Here is a 24,055-nt window from a genome sequence, read left to right on the forward strand (position 1 = left end):
TGCCCTCTTCAGGGAGGGGAGGGAGGAGGAGACTAGGGCGGGGGCTATGAGGAAAGAACATGGGCTTTGGTGTCAGGCCACGTTTCAGATCCCACCTCTATTGCTTGCTAATGTCTATGACCTTGAGACAGTTATACATAATCTATCTTTTTTTTTTTTTGGCCTCGGCAGTGAAAGCGCGGAGTCCTAACCACTGGACCTCCAGGGAATTCCTTTTTTATATATATATACATATGCATTATATATATGTGTATATATAGTCTTTCTGAACCTCAGTTTTCTCATCTTCAAAGTGGGGGTTTATCCAGGGAATTCCCTGGAGGTCCAGTGGTTGGGACTCTGCACTTTCACTGCTGGGGGCCGGGTTCGATCCCTGATTGGCGAGCTAAGATCCCGCAAGTGGCGTGGTGCGGCCAAAAAATGAAAATGGGGGTGATAATATCTTCCCCCAACACCCCAGTGTTGTGGTAAGCTTAAATGAGATAATGTAGGGCTTAGCATAGTTCCTGGCACACAGTAGGTGCTCAGTAAATGCTGATTGTCCCTCTCTCCTGCCCCATGACCCTCATCAACCTGTCTTCCACTCCATCCTTTACCCATTTGTGAGTGCCCTCAGTTGGACTGCAAGCTCCCTGGCGGCAGGGGTTGTGTTTTGTTTGTCCATCATTATACTCCAGCCCTGGCACAGTACTTTCAATACACCTTGAATTGGTTGGCGAGAAGTTGCACTGGCCCAAAGAAAAGAGCACTAAGTTTTAGCCAGCAACTCACTGCGAACCTACTATGTGCTCCTGCCCGAGGCCTACTGTGTGGTCTCTGCCCTACAGAGCTTGAGTAGCCACTTATAACTTGCTGGGACCCTCTGCACCAGCGGCTTTGTTTTCTTTTCTTCCAAGCACTTAGCACTCATGTAATCAAATCACTCTTTGCTCAGCCTTTAAGATCTGCCTCTCCCCACTGGAACGCAAGGGCCACAGGAGCTGTGTCCCCAGGTCCCAGTGCCTGGCACAGGGCACACGCATACATTTTTGTTGGCTGTCCTTTTTTTTCCCTTCTCTGAGGTCAGGCCTGGTGTCTCTCCCAGCTCAGCCCCTTTCTAGCTGGGACGAATCACCCTGCCTCTGTCAGGTTCAGTTTCCTCATCTTTAAAGTGGGCATAATGTTGGTCCCAAATAATCAAGTGCTCAGCTGTGCCTGGAACAAGGTAAGCAGCCCATCATGTCAGCTCCTATTTTTTAAATGATCTTCAAGGGTCCTTCTGGTTCTGACCTTCAGTGACCTCACTGCCTCTGGCTGGGAGGAGACTGGGGAGAACATTCCATTCCTCGCAGACCCTCTCTGCTGGTCTCACAATGGATTTGGAGCTCTGTGCAAATTGTTTATGTTTCCCGGCAGAGTTTATTACCCAACTGGGCCTTCTGCAATTAATTACAAGCAGAGCAAATAACTTGTCCCTGGGAGGCTGGGCTTGGCATAAACATTTACATCCAGCCAGGGGCCGGCCCAGGGGCTAGGCTCTTTCCTCCAGACTTTGGAACAGAGAAGGATTAGAGGATTAGGGCTGGGAGGGGTGGGATGGGGTGGGGGCCCAAAGAGAGAACTTTGCTTCAACATCTTTTCCTGGACCCCTCCTTAGCCCCTGAGATGCTGGGCGTATCCTTTCTCTTTTACTCCTCCTCTGTACCCTGCCAGTAGAGTCCCTGTTTGCAGATGAGGAAATTGAGGCTCATCTAAATTAAGGAATTTGCCCAAGGACACACAGCTTGCAGGAGTGGCAGGATCTTAGGGTTCACATGGCAGCTGTGTAGAGCAATAGACTAGAAAAGAGAGGACAGACGTTAGGAAATCACCGAGGGAGTGTTTGTTTGATCGTTCATTCATTCATCACGTATGTGTCAGGCCCCTGTTGTGTGAAGGGATCGCGAGGAGACAGTGCTGACTGTTAGTGACTGAGCTGAGACTGTGTGTCTCCACACTGAATGCTGGGAACTCCCTCAGGATAGTCCTGTTTACAGGCTAACGTTGGCAGAAAGAGGTTTCCTGGAGGGCTAGGAAGGGGGCGGCTTTCTCTGGGTCTCTAGTGGTCATAACCATCTCATCTTACACAAAGAGGTGCCTCCAATGGAAGTAGTCTTCAACAGGAAGGGGCCTCTAAGGTCAGCCTACTCATCCCAACCTAGAATCTGGAATTCTAGGTCCTCGGGCCCCTGCCTTTGCGCTGAGAAGCCTCAGAGAAGGTTTGGCTCCAGGCTATGCAGCCGGAGGGCATAGTGGGGCCCCTGGCAAAGTGCTTCTTCTAATGCATGTATGTCTGAGAGGGAGATGACTGGCAGGGGGAACCCTCACTGCTGTCCGGATGCCCCGCCCCTGCCCCGCTGCGGGGCTGTGAGTTTTCTGAAGGCCCTTCCAGCCCAGCAGTTCCTGCTCCCCTCCACAGTCCCGCTGTGCAGATCTCTGGAGCCTCCTGCTGGGGGCCATCTTCCGTCTTTGCAGAGAGAAAAGCTGAGACCAGGGAGGAAAGGGTACATGTTTTGGACATGGTGTGCCTGGATCCTGGAACACCTGGGCGAGGCAGGAGCTCAGGCCTGAGGCTTCAGGCCTTCTGGCTTCAGGCCCCAGGAGACTGGGGCTCAGCCTGAGCTCTCCACTCTGTGTTGCCAGCTCCCAGCCCAGAGCCTGGAGTGTGATAACTGACGCCCGAGAAAAGTGTGACCTGGGGGGAGGAGTGACTGGCTGATGGGACACATAGGAAGGACACGCTAGCCTGGGAGGCAGGGGGCTTCAGTCCAAGTCACTGTCTCTACCATGAATGGACCTTAGTGTTGCCTTCTGGGAACTGAGACAGAACAATAGTCCTCACCCACAGGGTCATGGTGAGGATCAAAAGGCAGCAAGTGACTATTCACAGTGGACAAAAAGTGGAAACAAATGGCCCAAATGTCTATCAATGGATGCATGGGTAAACAAATTGTGGTCTATCTATACGGTGGAGTATTATTCAATCATAAAAAGGAATGAAGTACTAACGCATGCTATGACATGGATGAACCTTAGGAACATTGTGTTAACTGAAAGAAGCCAGACACACAGGTCATGTATTGTATGATTCCATTTATATGAAATGTCCAGAATAGATATGTCCATAGACCCAGAAAGCTGACACTGGTGGTTGCTGGGGGCTGGAAGGGAGGGGAGGGTGGGAGAAGAAACTGCTTAGGAGGAATGGATTTTATTTTATTTTATTATTTTTTTAATTTTAATTTTATTTATTTATTTATTTATTTGGTTGCGTTGGGTCTTCATTGCTACACGCGGGCTGTCTCTAGTTGCATCCAGCGGGGGCTACTCTTCGTTGTGGTGCACAGGCTTCTCATTGCAGTGGTTTCTCTTGTCGCGGAGCTCGGGCTTTAGGCACACGGGCTCAGTAGTTGTGGCTCACGGGCTCTAGAGTGCAGGCTCAGTAGTTGTGGTGCACAGGCTTAGTTGCTCCGTGGCATGTGGGATCTTCCCGGACCAGGGCTCGAACCCGTGTTCCCTGCATTGGCAGACGGATCCTTAACCACTGTGCCGCCAGGGAAGTCCCGAGGGATGGATTTTACTGTGGAGTGATGGAACTGTTTTGGATCTAGATAGATGTGGTGGTTTTGCACAACATTGTGAATGTAATAAATGCTAATTGTTCACTTTAAACTGGTAAATTTTATGTTATGTGAATTTCACCTCAATAAATTATTTTTTTAATTGCTAATAAAAGAAGGCAGCATCGTGAGGAGGAGGTACTGGAAATGAGATACAGGTGCTGGGGTGAGGCTACTGGAGAAAGAACGAGCAGAGCGAGCAGCTCTGACAGGGTAAAGGTGTCCAGTGGGTGGCACTTTGGGAGCCTGGTTAAGACCAGGGGTTCTAGAACAATAATGCCTAGGGGGCAAAGCTGTGTGGCCTTGGGTAGATTATTCAACCCCTCTTTGTTTCAGTTTCCCCATCTGTAAAATGGGAATAGTAAAGTTTTTTATTATGGGAACCTAAATCTTTTGTGATGGAAATCTTAAAAGTTTTCTTGAGGATTAAGCGAGTTAATATTTGTAAAGGGCTTAGAATAGTGCTTGGCACAAAGTAAGTACTGCGTAAGTGTTAGCTACTGTTATTATCGCTCGTTCACACCGTTATTTATTTGTTCATTTACTGAGCACCTCCTCTGAGCCAGGCCACGGGCTGCCTTCTGGGGACACAGCTGTGAGCGTGACTCAGGGCCGGCTCTCAGGAGCTCCCTCACATCCTGGTACCCCCCTCCCCTTGCCGCCCCTGCGGCTTCAGCTGTTAATGAAAATTGTTCATCGCCTTCTGCTTCTCCAGAGCTGCCTGAGCAGGCACCTTCTCCCCTGGGATCAGACAGGCCTCCTTTTGAAAACTCCCTGGGTTTGTGGGCTGGTGCCTTGGGCTTGGAGGGAGGGCATGCCTGGGTCTCAGTTTCCCTACCTGTCAAGGGAGAGGGCAGGCTGGCTGTTCCCTGGGGTCCTTCTCAGCCTTTTCTGGCCTCCAGACCTCTGAGCCACATAGTTCACTAGCCTATGTTTGGGATGGGCCTGAGGAGTCACATCTGCTGATATTTAATTTATAAAGAGCAGGCAGTTGGGCTTCCCTGGTGGCTCAGTGGTTAAGAATCGGCCTGCCAATGCAGGGGACACGGGTTCGATCCCTGGCCCGGGAAGATCCCACATGCCACGGATCAACGAAGCCTGTGCACCACAACTACTGAGCCTGCGCTCTAGAGCCCACGAGCCACAGCTACTGAGCCTGCGTGCCACAACTACTGAAGCCCGCATGCCTAGAGCCTGTGCTCCGCAACAAGAGAAGCCACCACAATGAGAAGCCTGCGCCCGGCAACGAAGAGTAGCCCCCGCTCACCTCAACTAGAGAAAGCCCGCGTGCAGCAACGAAGACCCAACACAGTGGGGGGAAAAAAAAAGTAAGCAGTCTTTTGGGGGCTGGCATTTGGGACAGTAGGGGTTGGGGGGATCCTGCCTGAGCTCCAGCCTTCAAGGACTGGGCTTCTCCCCTCTTTCGAGTACGGCCAGCCCCTGTCAGTCTCCCCGCCAACCAATAATCATTCAGGCTGAGTCTGACTGCAGCTCTCCTAGACTGAAACAATCGGATTCTAGCTGCTGCCCCTGCCCACTCTGTAACCCCCTCCATGTGAGCACCTCTTCCACTGCCATCCTCAGTCTGTCACCTCTGCAAGGTCATATGCCCCACCCTCTCACTGTGACAACCAACACACACACACATTATCACCTGGCCACTTTCACTCCTATTCACACCCCAGCGAAGTCTTGCTGAGTTCTTGTACCCTCCTCCCACCCTCCAACACCTGCATTCCCCACCTCACACTCCAGCCACCTGCCCATCTCCCTGCCCTGCTCCCCTCCCTGACCCCCGCCCTGATCCCAGCTCAGTCTCCACCTGCTGGCTTCCCTCCCAGATGCTTGTCACAGAGGTTGTCCCAGGGTGAAAGGGCAGAAAAGTCTTTCCAGGAAGGAGCTTGCTGTCTCTCGTCTCCTTTTAAAAACAAGCTTACGTCTTGAGTAGCTTGAGTCAGGCCTTCCAGACGTCCTCCCCAGTGGTGGTGGAAGGAGAGACCAAAGGGGCAGCTGAACAGGGAGGGCCTGAGGAGGCAGGGAGGGGCAGAGTCAGGCCAGGCCAGGCTCTCTGGGTTCTCAGAAAGCCCCGATATATTCACATCCCCCTTCTTTCTCGCAGACACAGGCACCTCGCTCTCACAGACACGGATCTTGGCCCTGGAGAGCTCGGCACACTGTGATCAGGGAGGCTTTCTTTGCCAGATATTCATTTATTCAGCCCTTCATTCATTCATCGGTCTTGGCTCTGTGCCAGGCCTTGTGCTGAACCCTGGGGACACAGAGTGGGGCGGGACCTGGTCCCTTCGCGAGGGCTGATGAGGGAGGTTGCCGTGTATTCATAGAGACGCAGTACATCTGATATGCGCCATTCATTCATTCCCTCGTTCAGCACATGCTGGCTGAGCACCTGCCTTGTCCCAGACACCATTCTAGCATCGGGGCACCAGCTGTGACCAAAGCAGGTGACAGACCTTACCCTCGCCAGGCTGAATTCTAGTGCTGTCATCCTAGAGACAGGAGTGACCAAAGTTCTGAGGGGACATTTGAAAGAACCGACATTTATCGTTCAATAATTATTTTAAAAACACAAAACCCTTCACATCTGGACAAGGAGAAGATAGCTATCATCCATAATCTTATCACTTAGAAAGAACATTAAAAAAATTTTTTGGGGGGGTCTTTGCGCTCCTTGCTATTGTGTGTGTATGTGGATGTGTGTGCATGCATGTGCCTGTGTATTCAAACACAACTGTGCTTAAACTGTTCGTGACATTTGGTTAACTGCTTTTTTCCTTCAGCATTTCCCATGTCATTAACTTATCCTAGTATCCGTGTTTGTTAATGACACATAAGAGTTCCTCGTGTGACTGCTCGGCAGTTTATTGAACCCACTTGTTTGGCATTTACATTATTTCCAGTTTTTTGCTATTGTAAATAATGCTGGAATGATTAGCTTTGAAGCCATCTGATCACTTCTGGAGGGCAGCATCCTAGAGGTCGCAGAGGTCCCAGGCTCGCACACCCCCCCGCCCCTTCCTTGCCCCTCAGGGGCACCTTCTTCCCTGTGGAGGAGAGGAGCTTCCCTCCAGGTGACTCTCAATATGAGCTGTTCAGTTACCTTTTGGGGCATAACCAATCACCCGATAACTTAGTAGCTCAAAACAACAAACATTCATCTCCTTATCTCCTGGTTTCCATGGGTCAGGAATGTGGGAAGAGGTCAGCTGGGCAGTTCTGGCTCAGGGCCTCTCCTGTGGTTGCAGCTGGCATGGGGCTGCAGCAGCTGGGTGCTTCCAACAAGCCCTGGTGATATTATCCCTGGCATCTGGACTCGTCCCTCTCTTTCTCTCTCATGGCTACCTCTCTAATCTGGGCCACCTTCATTTCTCACCGGGGTGAGTAATATCAGCTAAGCGCACCGCACTCTCCACGGGCCAGGTATCGTCCCAGGCTCTTGACACACAAGAAGTTGCTCATTTAATCCTCACAGCAACCCAAGATGGCAGGTGCCGTCATGATCTCTCTTCTAGCAAATAAATGGCACATCCTGGATCTGAACCCCAGGCAGCCTTGTTGTTAATCCTGCCCCTAACTGGTCTCCCTGTGTCCGCTGTAGCCTCTGCCCACCCATTCTCCAGCCAGCGGCCCAAGTGAGCGTATTAAAGTACAGCTACGTCTCATCCATTCCCCACTGTAACCCTGCCACCATCTCATCACAGTGACAGTAAAATCCGACTCCTGACCAAGGCTGCCTGGTGACCAGGGCCTGCTGCCTTGACCCTGCTGGCCTCGCCTACCCATCTCCCTCAGCGCCTTCCTCCCCAAGAGCCTTCCCACTGCAGGTTTTGTTTCCTTTTTGCTTCAACGCAGCATCCCCATCCCAGCCCCCTTCAGAGTCACATTACTACCTCTTCTTCAGCTCCTAGCTCAGATGTCACTTCCTGGGGAAGCCTTGACTTTCTCAGGCTGGTCAGTCACCCATCGTGTGCTCGTGGAGCACTGCCCTTGACAGCCTGTAGCCTGAGAGTCACTGTGTAATGTTTGCTCACTTGTTTGCTGTCTGTCTTGCAGGGCTGTTGTGTTGCACACGTGCAGGGGACATGGTGGTGCCAGTGGGCACTGTGGTCTGTGCCATGCACCCGCCAGAGTTGGGCAACGCAAGGCCCTGCTGTCTTCCCCGCCGGAAGGGAAACTTCAGACAGGCAGGGGCCATCGCATGGATCTGCTCTGGTCGCCGTGTGTCCCTGGTGGCCAACAGCATGTGACACACGATAGGCACTTGATAAATATTTGTTGACTATTATAGAGCTAATATGTGTTCCTGGGTGGCCAGCACCACGCACGTTTATCCCTCAGAACAACCCTTTGCGGTAGGCTCTATTGTAGTCCCCTCTTTTTAGAAGAGGAAACAGGCTGAGGGAGGGGAGAGTCCCTTGACTGGTGTCCTCTAGCGAGTGGAGGTTTCATCTGAGGCAGACTGGTTCGCTGTGATAAAAAAAAAAAATGAATGAAAGAAGGACCCCTGTATTGCAGCAGCTTAGAGCCAATCATATGAGGGGAAGCTCAGACACAGGTCATCGCAGTGCTGGCAAGGATGTGTGTGGGGAGGGGGTTTTTCCTCCAGTCGGGAGAGAGGAAGGAGAGAAAAGGCCCCCAGACAGGAAGTGGATCTGCTCTGGGGCCACTCTCCCCCTTGGGTGCCAGGACTGGCTGCCTTCTCTCCTGACTGCAGCTTCTGTCTCCCAGGCTCTGTACCGTGATGGAGGCCTGAGGAACGAGGGTGCCCGCGGGGCAGGGATGGGGTGGGCATGGGAGTGGCGGTGAGATTCTCTCCCGTTTGTGGAAGTCATACCAGAGGACTTCGTTCTCACCTACTTGGAGGTCTGTCCTTCCTGTCATGCCTCCCCTGGGAGGAAGGTGGGCACAGGAGAGCCCCCACTGTACAGGTGAGGGAGTGGAGAAACCAGGAGACATCAAGGGATTTGTCCAAGTCCCAGAGCCCAGGTCCCTGGAAGCCCCTCAGCCCCCGGCGCTGAGTGTGTGTGTGTGTGTGTGTGTGTGTGTGTGTGTGTGTGTAATGGGGGTGGGGGAATGCCCCCAGGAGAAGATGCCTCCCTCTTCCTCAATCCTGACTCCTGTCCCAGCAGCGTGTCCTGTTGAAACTGTGCACCTCAGATTGGGACTCGAACCCACGTCCCGGGACTCGAACCCGGCCAAAACCCTCATTGGGACTCGAACCCATGCTGCCGGGATTCGAACCCGGCCAAAAACCTCACTGGGACTCGAACCCACGTGCCGGGACTCGAACCCGGCCAAAACCCTGCTTGGGACTTGAACCCACATGGCCAGGACTCAAACCCGGCCAGAACCCTGATTGGGACTCAAACCCACGCTGCCAGGACTCAAACCTGGCCAAAATCCAGTCTTCCAACTGAGATCACACACCTGGTTTCAGGACTTAATGAAGCTCAGGTTCTTGATGTCTCACCGCAGAAAGAATTCAGTGAGAGACAAAGTGATAGGTAAGAAGTGGAGTTATTTAGAGACAAACACTCCACAGACAGAGCGTGGGCCATCTCAGAAGGTAGGAAAGGCACCAGGGTATGGGGTTGTCAGTTTTTATAGGGGTGGGTAATTCCATAGGCTAATGAGTGGGAGGAGTATTCCAGCTATTTTGGGGAGGGGTGGGGATTTCCAGGAATTGGGCCACTGCCCACTTTTTGATCCTTATGGTTGGTCTTGGAACTGTCATGGCGCCTGTGGGTGTGTCATTTAGCTTGCTGATGCGTTACAGTGAGCATATACTGAGGCTCAAGGTCTAGTGGAAGTTGACTTGTCTGCCATCTTGGACCCATTTGGTTCTAATCAGTTTCTGTCGTGTCCTTGGGCTATGTCATTCTTTCAGAGATTGTGACCTGCCGCCTTCCCTCCTGTTCCACTATCAGAGGAAAATGCCTCCCGTAGGCTTTGTGGACTGGCCCCAAGTGCCTGCCAGTCCCTGGTTGTCGGGGAGTCCAGAGCCACCTCAGTGCCCGCGCTGCCTCCTTTGAATTCCTTGGGTTTCCCACCAGCCTGTGGGCTTTCTAAGGGCTGGGCCTGGACTCCCCCATCAGATCAGTTTTGCTGCACAGTATTTTCTGAGTTTGTGCTAACTCTGGTGTTGGAGCCCAGCCCAGCCCAGAGGTTGGGCCCAGGGGCTTGGGGAAGAGCTGGTACCTGAGTGGGTCTTGAAGGAGCTGTAGGAGTGACCATATGGAGTCCACATCCCCTGCCTCCCTGAGCCTCGGCCCCCGTGGGACAGAGCTGGGCGGGCCCCGGTGATGGATGGGGCCTCCCCACCACCCCCATGCCTGGCAGGGCTACCCAGCTTCCAGAGGCTCCAGCCCTGGGCTCCTTCCCAGCCACCCGCCCCTCTGAGGCCCCGGCTTCATTCCCTGTCTCCTTCCCCACAGGTCTCAGTCTGCTGGGGATTCTGTTTTGGTTGGAAAGAGGAGGCGGAGGTGTTTGCGTGTCTGGCTGTTTCCTCCTTTCTCATTCCTCCTCCCTCCTCCTCCCTGCCTCCCTCCTGCCTCTCAAGATGTTTCCTCTGCCAGCCTGGCTCCACTCCAGCCTCTCCCCTCCCAGGGCAGACAGCAGCCATCCTCTCCTGCCTGGGGCTTCTACGGGCTGTGGCTTTCCAGAGTGGGCTGTGGCTTTCCAGATTGCGCTCTTTTTTTTTTTTTTTTTTTAGAATTCCCTGGAAATTTTTCCAACCGCACAGCCCCTTCATGCATTCTTTTTTTTTTTTTTAACTAATTTATTTATTTATTTTTGGCTGTGTTGGGTCTTCGTTTCTGTGCGAGGGCTTTCTCTAGTTGTGGCAAGTGGGGGCCACTCTTCATTGTGGTGCGCGGGCCTCTCACTATCGCGGCCTTTCTTGTTGCGGAGCACAGGCTACAGACGCGCAGGCTCAGTAATTGTGGCTCACGGGCCTAGTTGCTCCGCGGCATGTGGGGTCTTCCCAGACCAGGGCTCGAACCCATGTCCCCTGCATTGGCAGGCAGATTCTCAACCACTGCGCCACCAGGGAAGCCCCAGAGTGCGCTCTTAATGCCTTCCACCCCCAGGAGGGGTCCACAGGGCATGTACTTCAGGGTAGGGGCACACTGCCTCCTCCTTCCTCCACTGTTTAAATCTCCTGGGAGAGGAGGCCAAGGGCCCACTCCAGGGCTGCCTCCTGCTTGGGGTTCGTCCCTTTCCCCCTCTGGGCCTCGGTTTCCTGGGGAGCCTACAGCCAACACGGCCCCTTGGCACAGAGACACATAGCGTGTCTTGTGTTCATTTGGTAGTAGTTTTGTGTTACTTTTCCAAAGGCATTGGGGGGCTGCTCCCCACAACTTGGCAGGGCCCTGGAATGTAGAATTTGTACTACTACTCCTCACATCCCCACCTTTTCAAATATCCAGCCGAGGTCTCATCACTTCCTGGGGACCCTCCCTGGCCCCCCTCTCTGTCTGCCCTCCTGGCAGAGGCTCATAGGGTGAAGCAGACCCATACCCTGGCCTGATGGAGCTCGGTCTGGGCTTTGCCTCCCCATCACCTGCACTGTGCCTGCAGCAGGGCAGATGCTCAGTAAGTATTTGTAGAATGAATGGTTGGAGAGCAGCTAGGGAAGCAGAGGTTGGCATGATGGAGCAATGAGGACAGACAAGGTGCTGAGGGAGGACTTCTCAGAGCAGGTAGAGCTGACCTGGGGTTTTGAAGGATGGAAAAGAGTTGGACAAATAGGCAGGGTAGGAAGGGCATTCCAGGAAGGAGGAACAGCCTGTGCAAACCCTGAAACAGATGGTGTGTGATCTGGGGCTTAGGGTATGTGTGAGTAAGTGGCTGGAGGGGAGGCTGTAGAGAAGGACCAGGATATGGGAGGAACCTCCAGTCTGGGGGTGGGCACCCTGGCCTGCTGGAATGATGCCAGCAATTAGCCCCTTCAGTTGGGTCCCAGGTCTTTGGGCTGCAGGCCTGGCCTTGGAGGGCAGGCAGGCCGGTGTGGGGAGGGCCCTGGAGGTTTGCCAAGGCTTGTCAGAGCTTGTCAGGGTTTGGGACTATGTGAATCCAACCCAAGGCTATGGCTCTGCTCCCCTGGGCCGAGCAGGTCGTGGGATTAGAACCTATCAGGGCCAGCTGGTTGAAGCAGGCTTTGTGACGACACGTAAGATAGAACCAGGTTCAGTTGTGGTCTCCGTAATTTCCTGGCTGTGATCCTGGGCAAATCATTGATTTATGCTGCGTTTTCCTCTACAGTAAAGATAATAGAAGCTACCTCTCAAGATTGTTCCAAAAATTAACAAGGTAACTTGTTGTACAGTTGTCCTTTTTCCTCCTTGCTTCCTCTCCCTGTCCTCCCCCACCCTCCTTTCCTTCTTAGCAGAGCTGGCCTTTTGCACTGAGGCCTGAGTATGATCTGAAGGATGCTGGGCAACCTCAGCCCTGATAGCCCACCTGCAATCTCTCCTTCCTGGAGGCCCTGGATTCAGAATGACCTGCTAAATATGCATTCCTTAGGGCAGTGGTTGTGTGTCTCAGCCCACAGCACCAGTATCAGCATCACCTCTAGAAATGCAGCAGTTAGAAATGCAAATTCCCACTCGGTAGGTGAGAGGCCCACCTCTCACCTACCGAGTGGGAAATCTGGGGGCGGGTGCGCAGCAAGCTGGGTTTCAACAGGCCTCCTGGTGATTCTGACCTAGGCTTAAGTGTGAAAACCACTGCCTGAGGGGACCCGATGCTCAAGGGCCTCTCAGTGGGAGAAGCCTGGCTTTGGGCCTGGAGTCAGAGCACATGGGTGCCCAGGGGGCCGGCTTCAGGGGTGTGTAACCTGTGAAGTCACTCAGGGCCCCAAGTTCAGAAGGATCTGGTTTAATGCGCGTCTGTCTCTGTCTTGAATCCTGAACAAGGGGCCCCACGCTTTCATTTTGCACTTGGGCGCACAGATTATTATAGCTGGTCCTGGGTGCTGGTCCCAGCGTGTTCCCGGTTAGCTGGGTATCCTTGGGGAAGTCGCTTTCTCCTTGAGTCTCACTGTCCTCATCTGTGCAGGGGGGTGATAATCCCCACCTCCTGGAGGGATCGTGAAGATTAAATGTGATGAGTGGGTTCAGCAGCTGGAGTGGGGCCTGGCCCAGGCGAGTGTATAGTGGCTTCCAGAGGCCATGTGCCAGCACTGGGCACACCTCTGGGGATGCCATGGCAGCAGACAGACACTGTCCTTGGCTTAATGGGGCTTCTGGTCTGGAACAGGGACACAGATGGCAAGAGATGCACACTGTGAGAAGTGCTCTGAGGGCGCCTAATGGAGGGATCTGCCCTAGTTGGGGGTCACCAAAGGCTTTCTGAGAAAGTGCCAAATGAGCAAAAATCTGAGCTGGAGTAAATGTGAACTTGGTGTGGGGCTGGACAGCATTGTCCAGATGGAGGCGACAGCATTACGGGTGGTATTTTCATAGTTATTTATTTTTTTATTTATTAATAAATTTATTTATTTTATTTATTTTATTTTTGGCTGTGTTGGGTCTTTGTTGTTGCGTGCGGGCTTTCTCTAGTTGCGGCAAGCAGGGGCTACTCTTCGTTGCAGTGCGCAGGGTTCTCATTGTGGTGGCTTCTCTTGTTGCGGAGCATGGGCTCTAGGCATGTGGGCTCAGTAGTTGTGGCGTGCAGGCTCAGTAGTTGTGGCGCACGGGCTTAGTTGCTTCGTGGCATGTGGGATCTTCCCAGACCAGGGTTCGAACCTGTGACCCCTGCATTGGCAGGCGGATTCTTAACCACTGCGCCACCAGGGAAGTCCCTTCATAGTTATTAATAACAGATCTCTGGGAAGGCTGAGGTGAGGTGAGGTGCGAGGGCCTGGAGGGAGGAGATGGGCCACAGGGGCCGCAGGTGGGTCAGGAGGCTGCGTTGGGGCCTCAGCGTCCAGTCTGGGTTCCTTCCCTTCAAAAAGGCCTTAGACCGCAATAATTTGGAATAGAAACGGACCCTTGCCCAGAGGCCTCCTGGAGCAGGATAGGAACATGGCTTTGCCAGCTGGTGCCACAGGCAAGTTCTTCACCCTCTGGAAAACTTGGACTTCTCTTCAGCACATGGGCCTCCTAATCCCCTCTGGGTGGGCGGTGGTGACGGTCAAGTGAGATGAGTGCACGGAAGCCCCAGCACAGCGCCACCTGCAGGAAGTGCTCGGTACGAAGAGTCGATTCCTGTTTCCCTCTGTTGAAGTGGGAGTGGGAGCCCAGGTTTTGATCAGGAGTCCCTCTAGCCCAGGCTAGCTCCCTTGGGGGAATCCTTTCTTTAACTGTAAGGCAAATGAGGCTGACAAGCCCTTTCCTAGAGATGATCAAGGACTGACCAGCATTGGGGGCCCAGAAGCAGTGGCTTTGGAGACAGCTGAGTGCCCACCTCTCCAGGTGCTTCCCCAGGTTAAATTAAACCCACCAGCTATGTCACAGAGAGGGGGTGAACTCCCCCATGGGCGTCCTGAGTCCAGCCCCTGCTCTCTCAATGGTGAGAACAACTTTCATTTATCGCAGGCCTCACTGTACCGGGTGCTTCTCATGCATTCATGGAGAAAGGCACTATTATTCCTATTTTAGAGGTGAGGATCAGAACAACTCTCTCCTTGCCCAAGGTCACCCAGCGAGTGAGTGGCAGACCCCAAAGCCTTACCTACTGCCCCAAATTGGCTCCCATAGTGACACACCGTGGAGCCGGGGGCAAGTCCAGACCTTGCTGGGCCTCAGTATCACCATGTGTGCCCTGAGAGGCGGGACTCGACATTCTTCAAGGCCCCTTCAGCTCCAGTGTCGTAGGGTCTGTGTATCTGGGAGGGCCCGTCCCCTGGGGAGTTCCGCCACCACACCTCCAGGCTGCTATTGTCTTTACTGTGTAGAAAATGACCAGCTTACCCAGGCCCTCTCAGCTCCAGCCTCCCAGGCCTGCCATCTAGGGCTGACCCCTGGCCCTGCTCCCTCTCTCTTAACCCCCAAGTAGGAGCAGGAATGGCCAGGACCCATGGTTTCTGCACCACAAGTGGTCTGGGGCTGGGGTGGGGGGCAGTGAGGGCAGAACCCTGTGGGAGATTCCAAAGTGGGAAAGAGTTTGATGGCTCCAGGGAACTGACCAAGGTCAGTGTGGCTGGAAGATATGGAGGTGGAGGAGACTGTGGTGGAGGGGAGGTTGGAGGGGTGAGTAGGAGCCAGATTGCGAAGGGCTTGTGGGCAGCAGTTAAAGAGCTTGAGGCAGAGAAAGGACTTGATCAGGTCTGTCTAGAATGACTGAGAAAATGCCAGCGACAGTTAACACAGTGTCAGGCACGGAGCATTCAAAGCCGTTCATTATGGTTTGATGCTTTTCATTATATCGATCATTATGAATACCCAGATTCCACTCTTACCAGCTGTGAGAACTTGGGCCAGTCACTAACCCCTGGGACCTCGTTTTTCACACCAGTAATGCAGGAAGAAGGGTAAGGAGCCTTCCTCCCAGGGATTTTATCAGGATCAAAGAGAGAGAATGGGGGGATTTCATCTCATCTCCGTTAATCCTGAAAACACTCAGCCCCCTGAGCCCAGCTGTACAGCCAGGGCCCTTCCTCTGTGTCACATGCATCCCTGCTTCCCAGTTTGGGGCAGAGTAGGACTCAGCCACTGGCTCCAGAAGCCCCCAGCCACAATACAGCCCCTTTCAGGCAGGACTTCACCTTCCCCAGATCCCTTCTCTGTCCTCAACCTCGGTCCTACAAGCAGCAGACCTCTTCCTCCTCCTCAGACTCTCCCCTAGCCTTGAAGCCCTGGCCAAGGGGCTCCCAGCCTTAAGAACTCGTGGAGATTCCCAGTAAGCCAGTGTGGTGTGGAGGGGAGTGTGCAGAACCTGAGAACATCACGTGCCTTCTCTGAGCCTCACTTTCCTCATCTGCAAAATGGGAATGGAAATACCTACTTTATTAGTCTCCTATTGCTCCTGTAACAAATTACCACAAATTTAGTGGCCAAATACAACACACAATACATTCTCTTATAGTTCTGGATGTCAGAGTCCTAACATAGGTTGGCAGGGCTGCGTTCCTTCTGGAGGCTCTAAGGGAGAATCCATTCCTTTACCTTTTCTAGCTTCTGGAAGTTGCCTGCATTTCTTGGCTCCTGGCCCCATCCTCCATCTCAAAGCCGTCAGCACAACATCTTCCAATTTCTCTCTCAGTGCTTCCGTCGTCCTCACATCGCCTTTTCTCTCTCTGGCCCTCCTGCCTCCTGCTTATCAGGACCTTCGTGATTGCACTGGGTCCGCCCAGATAATGCAGGGTTATCTCCCCATCTCCAGATCCTTAACTAACATCGCATCTGCAAAGTTCCTTTTACCACATAAGGTAACAGATTCACCGTTCCAAGGATTAGGATGTGAGCATCTCAGGGGGTCATGATTCAGCCTGTCACACACTCCTTGCAGGGTGGTTGTGAGGATTAAATAAGACAAGAAATGTGAAAGCCTCAAACAGTACCTGGGACGTGGCAGTCAGTCCCTCGGCACATTTTCTTTTTGTCCTCTCTCTGGCCCTTTGTCTCCCCATCCATAAAAAGAGGCCCATTCTAGCTCTAGCAGTTGGATCCCACCTTATCTGGAGCGTGTCATATGGTCAGGCAGACCATGCCCTTAGCACGGGATTCATAGGAAGCAGCAGAATTGAGCCCAGGATGCCCCCAGCGGCCCTCGGAAAAGCCCCCCTTCTCCTCCTCCCTCTTGGGGGTAGGCCTGCTGTTAGTTCCTGGCCAGCCGAGCATTTCCCATCATTCCCAGGGATGGCTGATGGGAAAGGCTGAGCTCACTGCTCCCTGGGGAGGGCGAGGGGTGGAGGGAGGAGAGGGAGAGGCTGGCGGCAGCTGCTTCAAGAGGCAGGGAGAGGAGAGGCCAGGAGAGGAGATTTACAGTGGGAGAGGTGGAGGTTATCAGCGCTCAGGGTGAGTGGGAGGGGGTGAGGCAGGGCCTCTAAGCTGGGCCTTGGAGAATGGTCAGCTCTTCCTTGGCATTCTCAGCCCAGCCCTGGCCATGCTGCTCTGTCCCTCTGTCCCTTCTGAGAGGCCCAGGGGTCTGGAAGAGTGTGTATGTGCGCTGGGGATGGGAGGGGGGTGTCACAGGCCAGCAGGGGCTGGAAGTGAGAGATTGCTGCCAGAGAGGAGTACCGTCCCATCTCAGCCAGCATACATGGCCCGCCCAGGAACCAGTCACCATGTGCCCTTTGGCTCATCATCTGCCTTCACTGTACCCTACTTTTCTTATTTGCATGTGTGTGGGGGGAGGGAGGGGGGAGGTAATAACACCATTACCGGATTTGAGAGAATCAAGTGAGATAGTGACTTTGCAGCGTATACTCTGCTATATAAGGATGTGTGAGTCCACGCTTATGCACGTCACTTTGATGTTCTCTCTTCTGCACCTTGACTACCTGGCAAACTTAATCACCCTTCAAGTCCCAGCTCAGATGTCGCCTGCTCTGTGTAACTCCCTCAGGAGCCCGTTGTCCATCTGGGAAGAATGGAGCTGCTCCCGCCCCCGAGTTGTCCTCTTTATAACCCTCTCTCGGTGCCTTTTGCAGGATAGCTGTTGGTTTGTGCATCTGCCTCCCCAGCCATATGTGGGCAGTGCATTCACCTCAGATCCCTCTGCTTCTCAAGGTCCCAGTGGTTGTGGTAGAACAGAGGCAGGATGATAAAGGCCTGGGGGAGCTGGCCTCCTGGCCTGGGCAAGGTCCCCACTTGGCAGTCCAGCCCTTAGAATTGAGCAGATCCCAATGATGGACTCAGTCAGATTCAGAGACCCCACTCAAAGCAGGTGGGCAGTCATCCAGGTACAAGAACCCTTCACTTTCTGTGATGCAAATGCTCATGCCCGCTGCCCAGGACCTCCTGCGCATGATCAGGACACCAAGGGGGACATGTTGGTAATGAGGTTTCCTGATGAGGGTGAAACCTGAGCCAAGGGATGGGGAGAGTGTTTCGGGAGGGGCTGTCTAGGCCCTAAAGAGTGTATTCCATAAGCTCATCCACCACACTCCAGGGACCCCCAGGAGGCCCATATCCCAGTGCCTCAGGCCCACTAGGTACACAGAGAGGGCCAAATAAATGTTGGGGGATTTGGCCTCCCACTCCTTGCTATGTGTTCTCACCTGTGATTATTTGTCTCCCCCGCATCTCTCCAGGGTCCTGTATAGCCTTGTTCATCCTGGCACTTCCGGTGCCTCTCAGTGCCCTAATCCTACCGTATATTGAACTTGGATTATGTTCCAGGCCTAGGCAGACATCAGCCCATTCATTCCCCTCCACACCCTGGAGGTGGTCATATGATCCCACAAACCAGGTGAGGACAGGTGAGGTGAGGAGCCATTAAGTGCCAGGGTAGAGATCTGGACCCTGTTCCCAGTTGCTCTTTTCCATTTCCTTCACCGTTTGCATGGTCTCTCTGAGGTTCGAGGAAAGATGGCCTGAGCGTCTCGGTTGGGGCAGGTGGAGCTGGTACTGAGTTGTCACTTCAGACAGTTTGGTAGCTAAGGCCCAGCGCTGTTCCTCCCGGCAGTTTTCTCACACCCCGCCCCCGCCCCCAAATCCGTGTGAGGAGCAGGTGGAAGGTAGATTGCCAAGCCCCAGGGTGTGCTTTGGCGAGAGGTTCAGAGATGCCCTGGAACGCCCTTCCCTGCTCGCTGTCTCACTGAAGGCGGCTGCTCTTGGCTGGCTTCACTGTGCTCACCTCATCTGCAAGGCTGTATGTTTCTGGAAGTAATGGAAATGTATTTCTTAAAAATGCTCGATAATTCAGCCTTGTCAGCCTTGGTCTCTGCCCAGCACTCTGGCCTCCCAGGAACTCCTCATACCCATCACCTCCTCTCAGCGGCCCAGGCCCATACGAGGTGACTTGACCCTCACGGAGAGCTGGTGAACCCGCTGAACCCTGTCCAGCAGGGACCTGCCCAGGGCCACCCAGCGAGTCTGTCTCTTGGGGGATGGTGGTGACGGTTAGTATTTTCACCACTTACAGAGTTCTAACTGTGTGCCAGGGCCTCACTGAACACTGTAGATGGCTGAAGTGCAGGCCGATGCAGCAGCAGGCCTGCCTCACCCCAGCCCTTAACTCCTTTGTGTTGCACCTTGTCTGAGCCGAGCACAGTCCCTGCAGCTCCCATCCTGGGGGGCAAACCCCCGCTGGATTACGCCCACCAAGGAGGTGTATGAGATAGGTACCCTCAGCCTGGAGGCTCAGTGAAGCCCCCTGAGGGAATAATGCCTCTTTTTTCCCCTTCAGTTGTCCTCAAGATTAAACAGGAGGAATAGGTCAAATACTTAGCATATGACAAATAAATGATAAATCTTAAAATAATAGTTATTGTGGTTTTGTGGGTTTGTTTTCTAAAGTTTAATAAAACTACTCAAAGTTTCAGAAGAAAACTATGATTTTGAGATGACTGACAAGCACATATTGTACATTTGTAATATTCCTCTTTCAGAGAACCTTTTACATCGGAACTATACCACAGGATGTCCAATAATGAAAGTATTTGGTTTGGAACACACTTAGGATAAATTGTATCTTTCAACAGTATCTCATTCTTGTAAAACCCAGAAGCGTCGTTACTATATTTTTACTTCCTAATTTATCAGGCATTTGGTTTGAACTGCTTACATTTCTTATTTCTACTCTGTGACTTTGAGCAAGTTACTTAATTTCGCTTTGTTTCCTCATATATAGAGTGGCGATAATAAGAGTATCTACCTTACAGGGTTCTTGTGAGGATAAATGAGTTAAATACAGTGTTTAGAATAGTGCCTGACACTTAATAAACATCATTTATAATAATAATTATTATTACTATTTCTTAATAAGAAAATACACCCAGATTAGTTACCAAATCTGGTCAGGTTGCCTTTCAGTGACTAAGCCCAGGCCCCTGGGCTTCCTGCTCGGTTTCTGCCTCGTGCGACTAGCCCCCAGGGCCCCGGGTGAGGCTGAGCTCATAAAAAGTGTCGGCAAAGCACTTTGTGGATCAATGCTAACTAATAGCAGCTCCCTGGAGCTGGCGCATGTAGGGAAGACTCTCGTGGAGGCAGCTTGAACCAGGCTCAGGGGCGGCCCCTGGGGAAGGCCAGTGATGTCCTCAAGGCGGGACCTGGGAAGGGCCCTGCCTTCCCTCCTCCCTGTCGCCTCCTGCCACTTTAACCAGCAGTGGGTGCTGACAAAGTTTGGAGATGGGTGGGGGGTGTTAGTGGCCACACGGGGAAGAGGTTTGCCCATTTAGTGACAGAGTCAGGAGCAGAGACCCATCTAGCCCACACACCCGGTCACTTCCAGGCCAGAGCTGGGTGCACGGCCTGTCCTGGGCATCCTCTTGTCAGGGATCTCCCAGTCATCCCTATTGCTGTCTCTCAAGAGGTCAACATTCCTGGCTGACAAAGACAGCTGCTGGCCTTTGCCCAGACACATGCCTGTCTTAAGAATGGTAAAGCAGCTTCTGTTCAGTTGCGGGCATGAATGGGAAGTTGGCATGGGACCTTGTGCAAGGGAGGTTGTGGGCAAGACTTCCCCTAGTTCTGCCCCAGGGGGAAGTCCTTCTTTGAGCCTCAGACAGAACTGAAGTCTGTTTTGGGAACTGCTGAGGAGGCAGCAGACAGGAATGTGCCCTCTGGGAGCTCATGGTCTGATGGAGGGGGCATGGTCCTATTCTCCAGGAGAGAGACTCCGGTCTGCTGGTGGGGGCAGGGAGGGGGGATGTGGCTCCTGTTTCCTGGGACTTCCGATCCAGTGGAGGGGACATAGCCCTCTTGTCCTCTAGTAGCTCCTTGTCTGAGGAAGGAAGCATGAACTTTGTCTGCAGCAGCCTACTATCTGATGGAGAAGTCATGGCCACTTCGCTCAGGGAATTCTTATCTGATAGAGGAGATATGACCTCTGCCCTCAGGAAGGCCCCCTGTCTCCCTGTTTGATGGGGGAGGCTCATCTCCTTCTCTCACTTAAGAAGCCCCATTTGATGGCCTCTGCCTTTGCTCCCTGCCTCCCTGGCCTGATTCATGGGGAGCTCTGGTCTACAGGCAATAGCCACAGAGAGCTGGGCAGAGTAAGGGGCTAGGCTGCCGTGGGGCAGGGCGGAAGGGAAGAAGGGGGCGCTTTAGAGGGGCTCCCGTAGCGAGTAAGGGTGACAGGAATGGCTTCCCAGTCGAGGTGCCTTTATGGAACAGTCTGATGGAAGGAGGCGCCTGGCTGTGATGAGTACCCACTGGGGATCAGGGGGTGCTCCTCCAGGCTGGGAAGGGTAACGTGAGCCTGTCTCCACGCAGGCCAAACTGCTGGAGTGGAAAGGGTCCCTGGAGACTCTCACCTTCTGCCTGTCCGTGCACAGGCCGAGTACTGCCAGCCCAGAGACATCCGCCCTCCAAGGCCTGAGAAGCCCAGAGGAGGAGAGGAAACAGGACGCGTATCAGGAACGCCTTTTCCTTTTGTTTGTAACTAACCCCCTCACTCGGGGCTGGGGAGAGCTGATTCTGCAGGGCCTGCCCTGGCCTGACTGCTGCTGCCCGCAGCCCCCAGCACTGGGTCTTCCACGGCCTCCCTCCTTCCCACACAGCCCCCCACCCCGCCTCAGCTACTGCTCCTGGGCTGGTCCCTTAATTTCACCGAGACTCAGGGCTCTCATCTGTAAAATGGGGTAAGACTTCCTATCTGCCTCATAAGGAAGTTTGTTTTTTCCTTTCTTTATAGGATTTACATAATTTATTCCTTTATCCATGAGATGTGCCTGGAGCACTTCCTGTGTGCTGACCTCTGGGGTGGGCAGGGGCAGAGAGTGTAGGCGAGGAACAGGTGCGGGCAGACAGGAAGTCTGTTTGGGACTTGTGTGAGGAGTCTGGGGACATCCGAGTACACATGTCCCAAGGCTAGTGGGTATGGGGTCAGAGAGGGTCTGGCTGGAGATGGAGGTTTGGCTTACCAGCATCTGGTGGCAGCTAAAGGGGCCAGGTGGGTGGGGTCACCAAGGAAGCTGCCTGTCATGGGTCCTGGGAAGGGGTGGAGGCCAGGCCCTGGAGGCCACAGGGAGCCGGGCTCTGCTCTGGAGCCTACAGACAGCTGGGCACAGGGCAGGGATGGGGGACCACTGAGTCAGGGCTCCAGTGGCTAAGAGGAACGGGCCTGGGATGGGGTCACAGGATGGTGCTCCTGGGGGGGTGTCGAGACCTTCGCTTTGGCAAGCTGGGTGCGGGGGTGTGTGGGAAGGATGGTCCTTGGGTTGAGGAGACAGTAAATTATGGCAGAGGTGCTCAGACATCAAAAGAAGGTGGTCAGGCAGATTGGCATTCTCTTTTTGTTTTGGCCGCACCGTGTGGCATGCAGGATCTTAGTTCCCCGACCAGAGATCGAACCCGTGTCCCCTGCAGTGGAAGCGCGGAGTCTTAACCACTGGACCGCCAGGGAAGTCCCGGATTGGCATTCTCTTATTCTCATGATTTCAGTTAGTCTTCTGCTGGCTAGAGGGCTGCTGTGGGAGCACGTGTGTTTACGTGGTGTGTGTATGGTGTACGTCGGGGGAGCTGTAGGTGAGATGTGTGTGGGGTGTGTGATGCAGGTGTGCGCATGGAGTGTGCTTAGTATTTGTGTGTGTGGTCTGTGTATGTGGTGTGTATAAGTGTAAGTGGTATATATGTGGTGTGAGATGTGAAGCATACGTGGTATGTGTGTGGTGCAAGTGTGCACGATGTGTGTGGTGTGGTATGTGGTGTGTTTTGTACATGTGTGGTGTGTGTTGTGCCTATAGGTACATGTGTAGGGCGTGTAGGGTATGTGTGGTGTGTGTTGTGTGTGTGTGGTGTTTGTGGGTATGTGTCAGGTGTGTGTGTCTCTGTGTGTGTGCATGGTGTGTGTGTGTGTGTGAGGTGTGTAGAGTTTGTGACTGCATACAGCAGGCTGGTGCTGAGCCATTTGCCTGGGCTGGAAACTTAGAAGCATCCACCAGGCTTCCGAATTTCCCTTCTCTATTTAGGGTCACATCCAATCGTCCACTGGTAACAGCTGGCTATCCAGAAAAAAAAGGGGGGGTGGGGTTGTAGTATTTGCCGATTTCTGTGGTGTAAATTCTTCCACCGAGGATTTCACCCTACTAACGTCATGTCATTGAACATGGAGTTGGGAAGAGATGCACAGTAGGGCACCATCTTTATAGTGAAATTTAGTAAAAAAATAGTAAGTGATAAGTTTTGAGTATGTATTCCCTTTGTTTTTCTTAAATGAGTGTTGATAGTTTTTTTTAAATAAATTTATTTATTTATTTTATTTTTGACTGCGTTGGGTCTTCGTTGCTGCGCATGGGCTTTCTCTAGTTGTGGCGAGCGGGGGCTACTCTTCGCTGCGGTGCATGGGCTTCTCATTGCGGTGGCTTCTCTTGTTGCGGAGCATGGGCTGTAGGCACATGGGCTTCAGTAGTTGTGGCGCAGGGTTCAGTAGTTGTGGCTTGCGGGCTCTAGAGTGAGGGCTCAGTAGTTGTGGCGCATGGGCTTAGTTGCTCCGCAGTATGTGGGATCTTCCCGGACCAGGGCTTGAACCCATGTCCCCTGCATTGGCAGGCGGATTCTTAACCACTGCACCACCAGGGAAGCCCTCCCTTTGTTTTTATTTTTTTACTTTAAAAAAAATTTTATTTATTTATTTATTTATTTTTGGCTGCATTGGGTCTTTTTTGCTGCATGAGGGTTTTCTCTAGTTGCGGCGAGTGGTGGCTACTCTTCATTGCGGTGGCCTCTTTTTGCAGAGCACGGGCTAGATCTAGGCATGTGGGCTTCAGTAGCTGTGGCACTAGGGCTCAGTAGTTGTGGCTCGCAGGCTCTAGAGCACAGGCTCAGTAGTTGTGGCGCATGGGCTTAGTTGCTCCGCAGTATGTGGGATCTTCCCGGACCAGGGCTCAAACCCGTGTCCCCTGCATTGGCAGGCGGATTCTTAACCACTGCACTACCAGGGAAGTCCCTCTCCCTTTGTTTTTAATATAATTTATTTAATTGTGATTTTGGATCAGGATTTCTCACCATCAGCACTGTTAACATTTGGGCTCGAGGTTTTTTGTTGGGAGCAGGGAGGGGGCTGGCCTACACATTGTGCAGGCAGCACCCGTGACCTCCGCCCACTAGATGCCAGTAGCAGCCCTCCCCCAAGTCGTGATCACCCAAATGTCTCTAGACATTGCCAAATGTCCCCCAGGGGGCTGATTTACCCCAGTAGACAGCCATTTCACCCCCAGTAGAGAGCCATTGGCAATGGCTGTGTTTAACAACTAGCTCACAAAATTCCTACAAGTGTGACAGTCGGCTCTATGAGCCTGTACAAGCCAGCTCCAGCACAACATGGGCACTGTATCTAGCTAAATTTAAGAC

At 53.0% G+C, this 24,055-nt stretch overlaps 1 protein-coding gene across 4 annotated transcripts in view; it reads left to right on the forward strand.

The window, feature by feature from the left end:
- ARRB1 (arrestin beta 1) overlaps positions 1–24,055 on the forward strand; it is a 74,019-nt gene that overhangs the window by 16,217 nt on the left and 33,747 nt on the right. Inside the window, exon 1 of one of the 4 annotated variants that reach the window (XM_059930791.1) lies at positions 4,689–4,966. The exons of 1 other annotated variant lie outside the window; for it this stretch is intronic. In XM_059930791.1, the coding sequence (XP_059786774.1) occupies positions 4,863–4,966 (104 nt within the window). In that variant the 5' untranslated portion in view covers positions 4,689–4,862. Of the gene's footprint in view, positions 1–4,688; positions 4,967–21,205; positions 21,346–24,055 lie in introns of those variants that run through there. 2 more of the 4 variants (XM_059930793.1, XM_059930796.1) reach the window with 2 other exon arrangements.

Source organism: Balaenoptera ricei, chromosome 8, assembly GCF_028023285.1.
Source record: "Balaenoptera ricei isolate mBalRic1 chromosome 8, mBalRic1.hap2, whole genome shotgun sequence".
Lineage (NCBI taxonomy): Eukaryota > Metazoa > Chordata > Mammalia > Artiodactyla > Balaenopteridae > Balaenoptera > Balaenoptera ricei.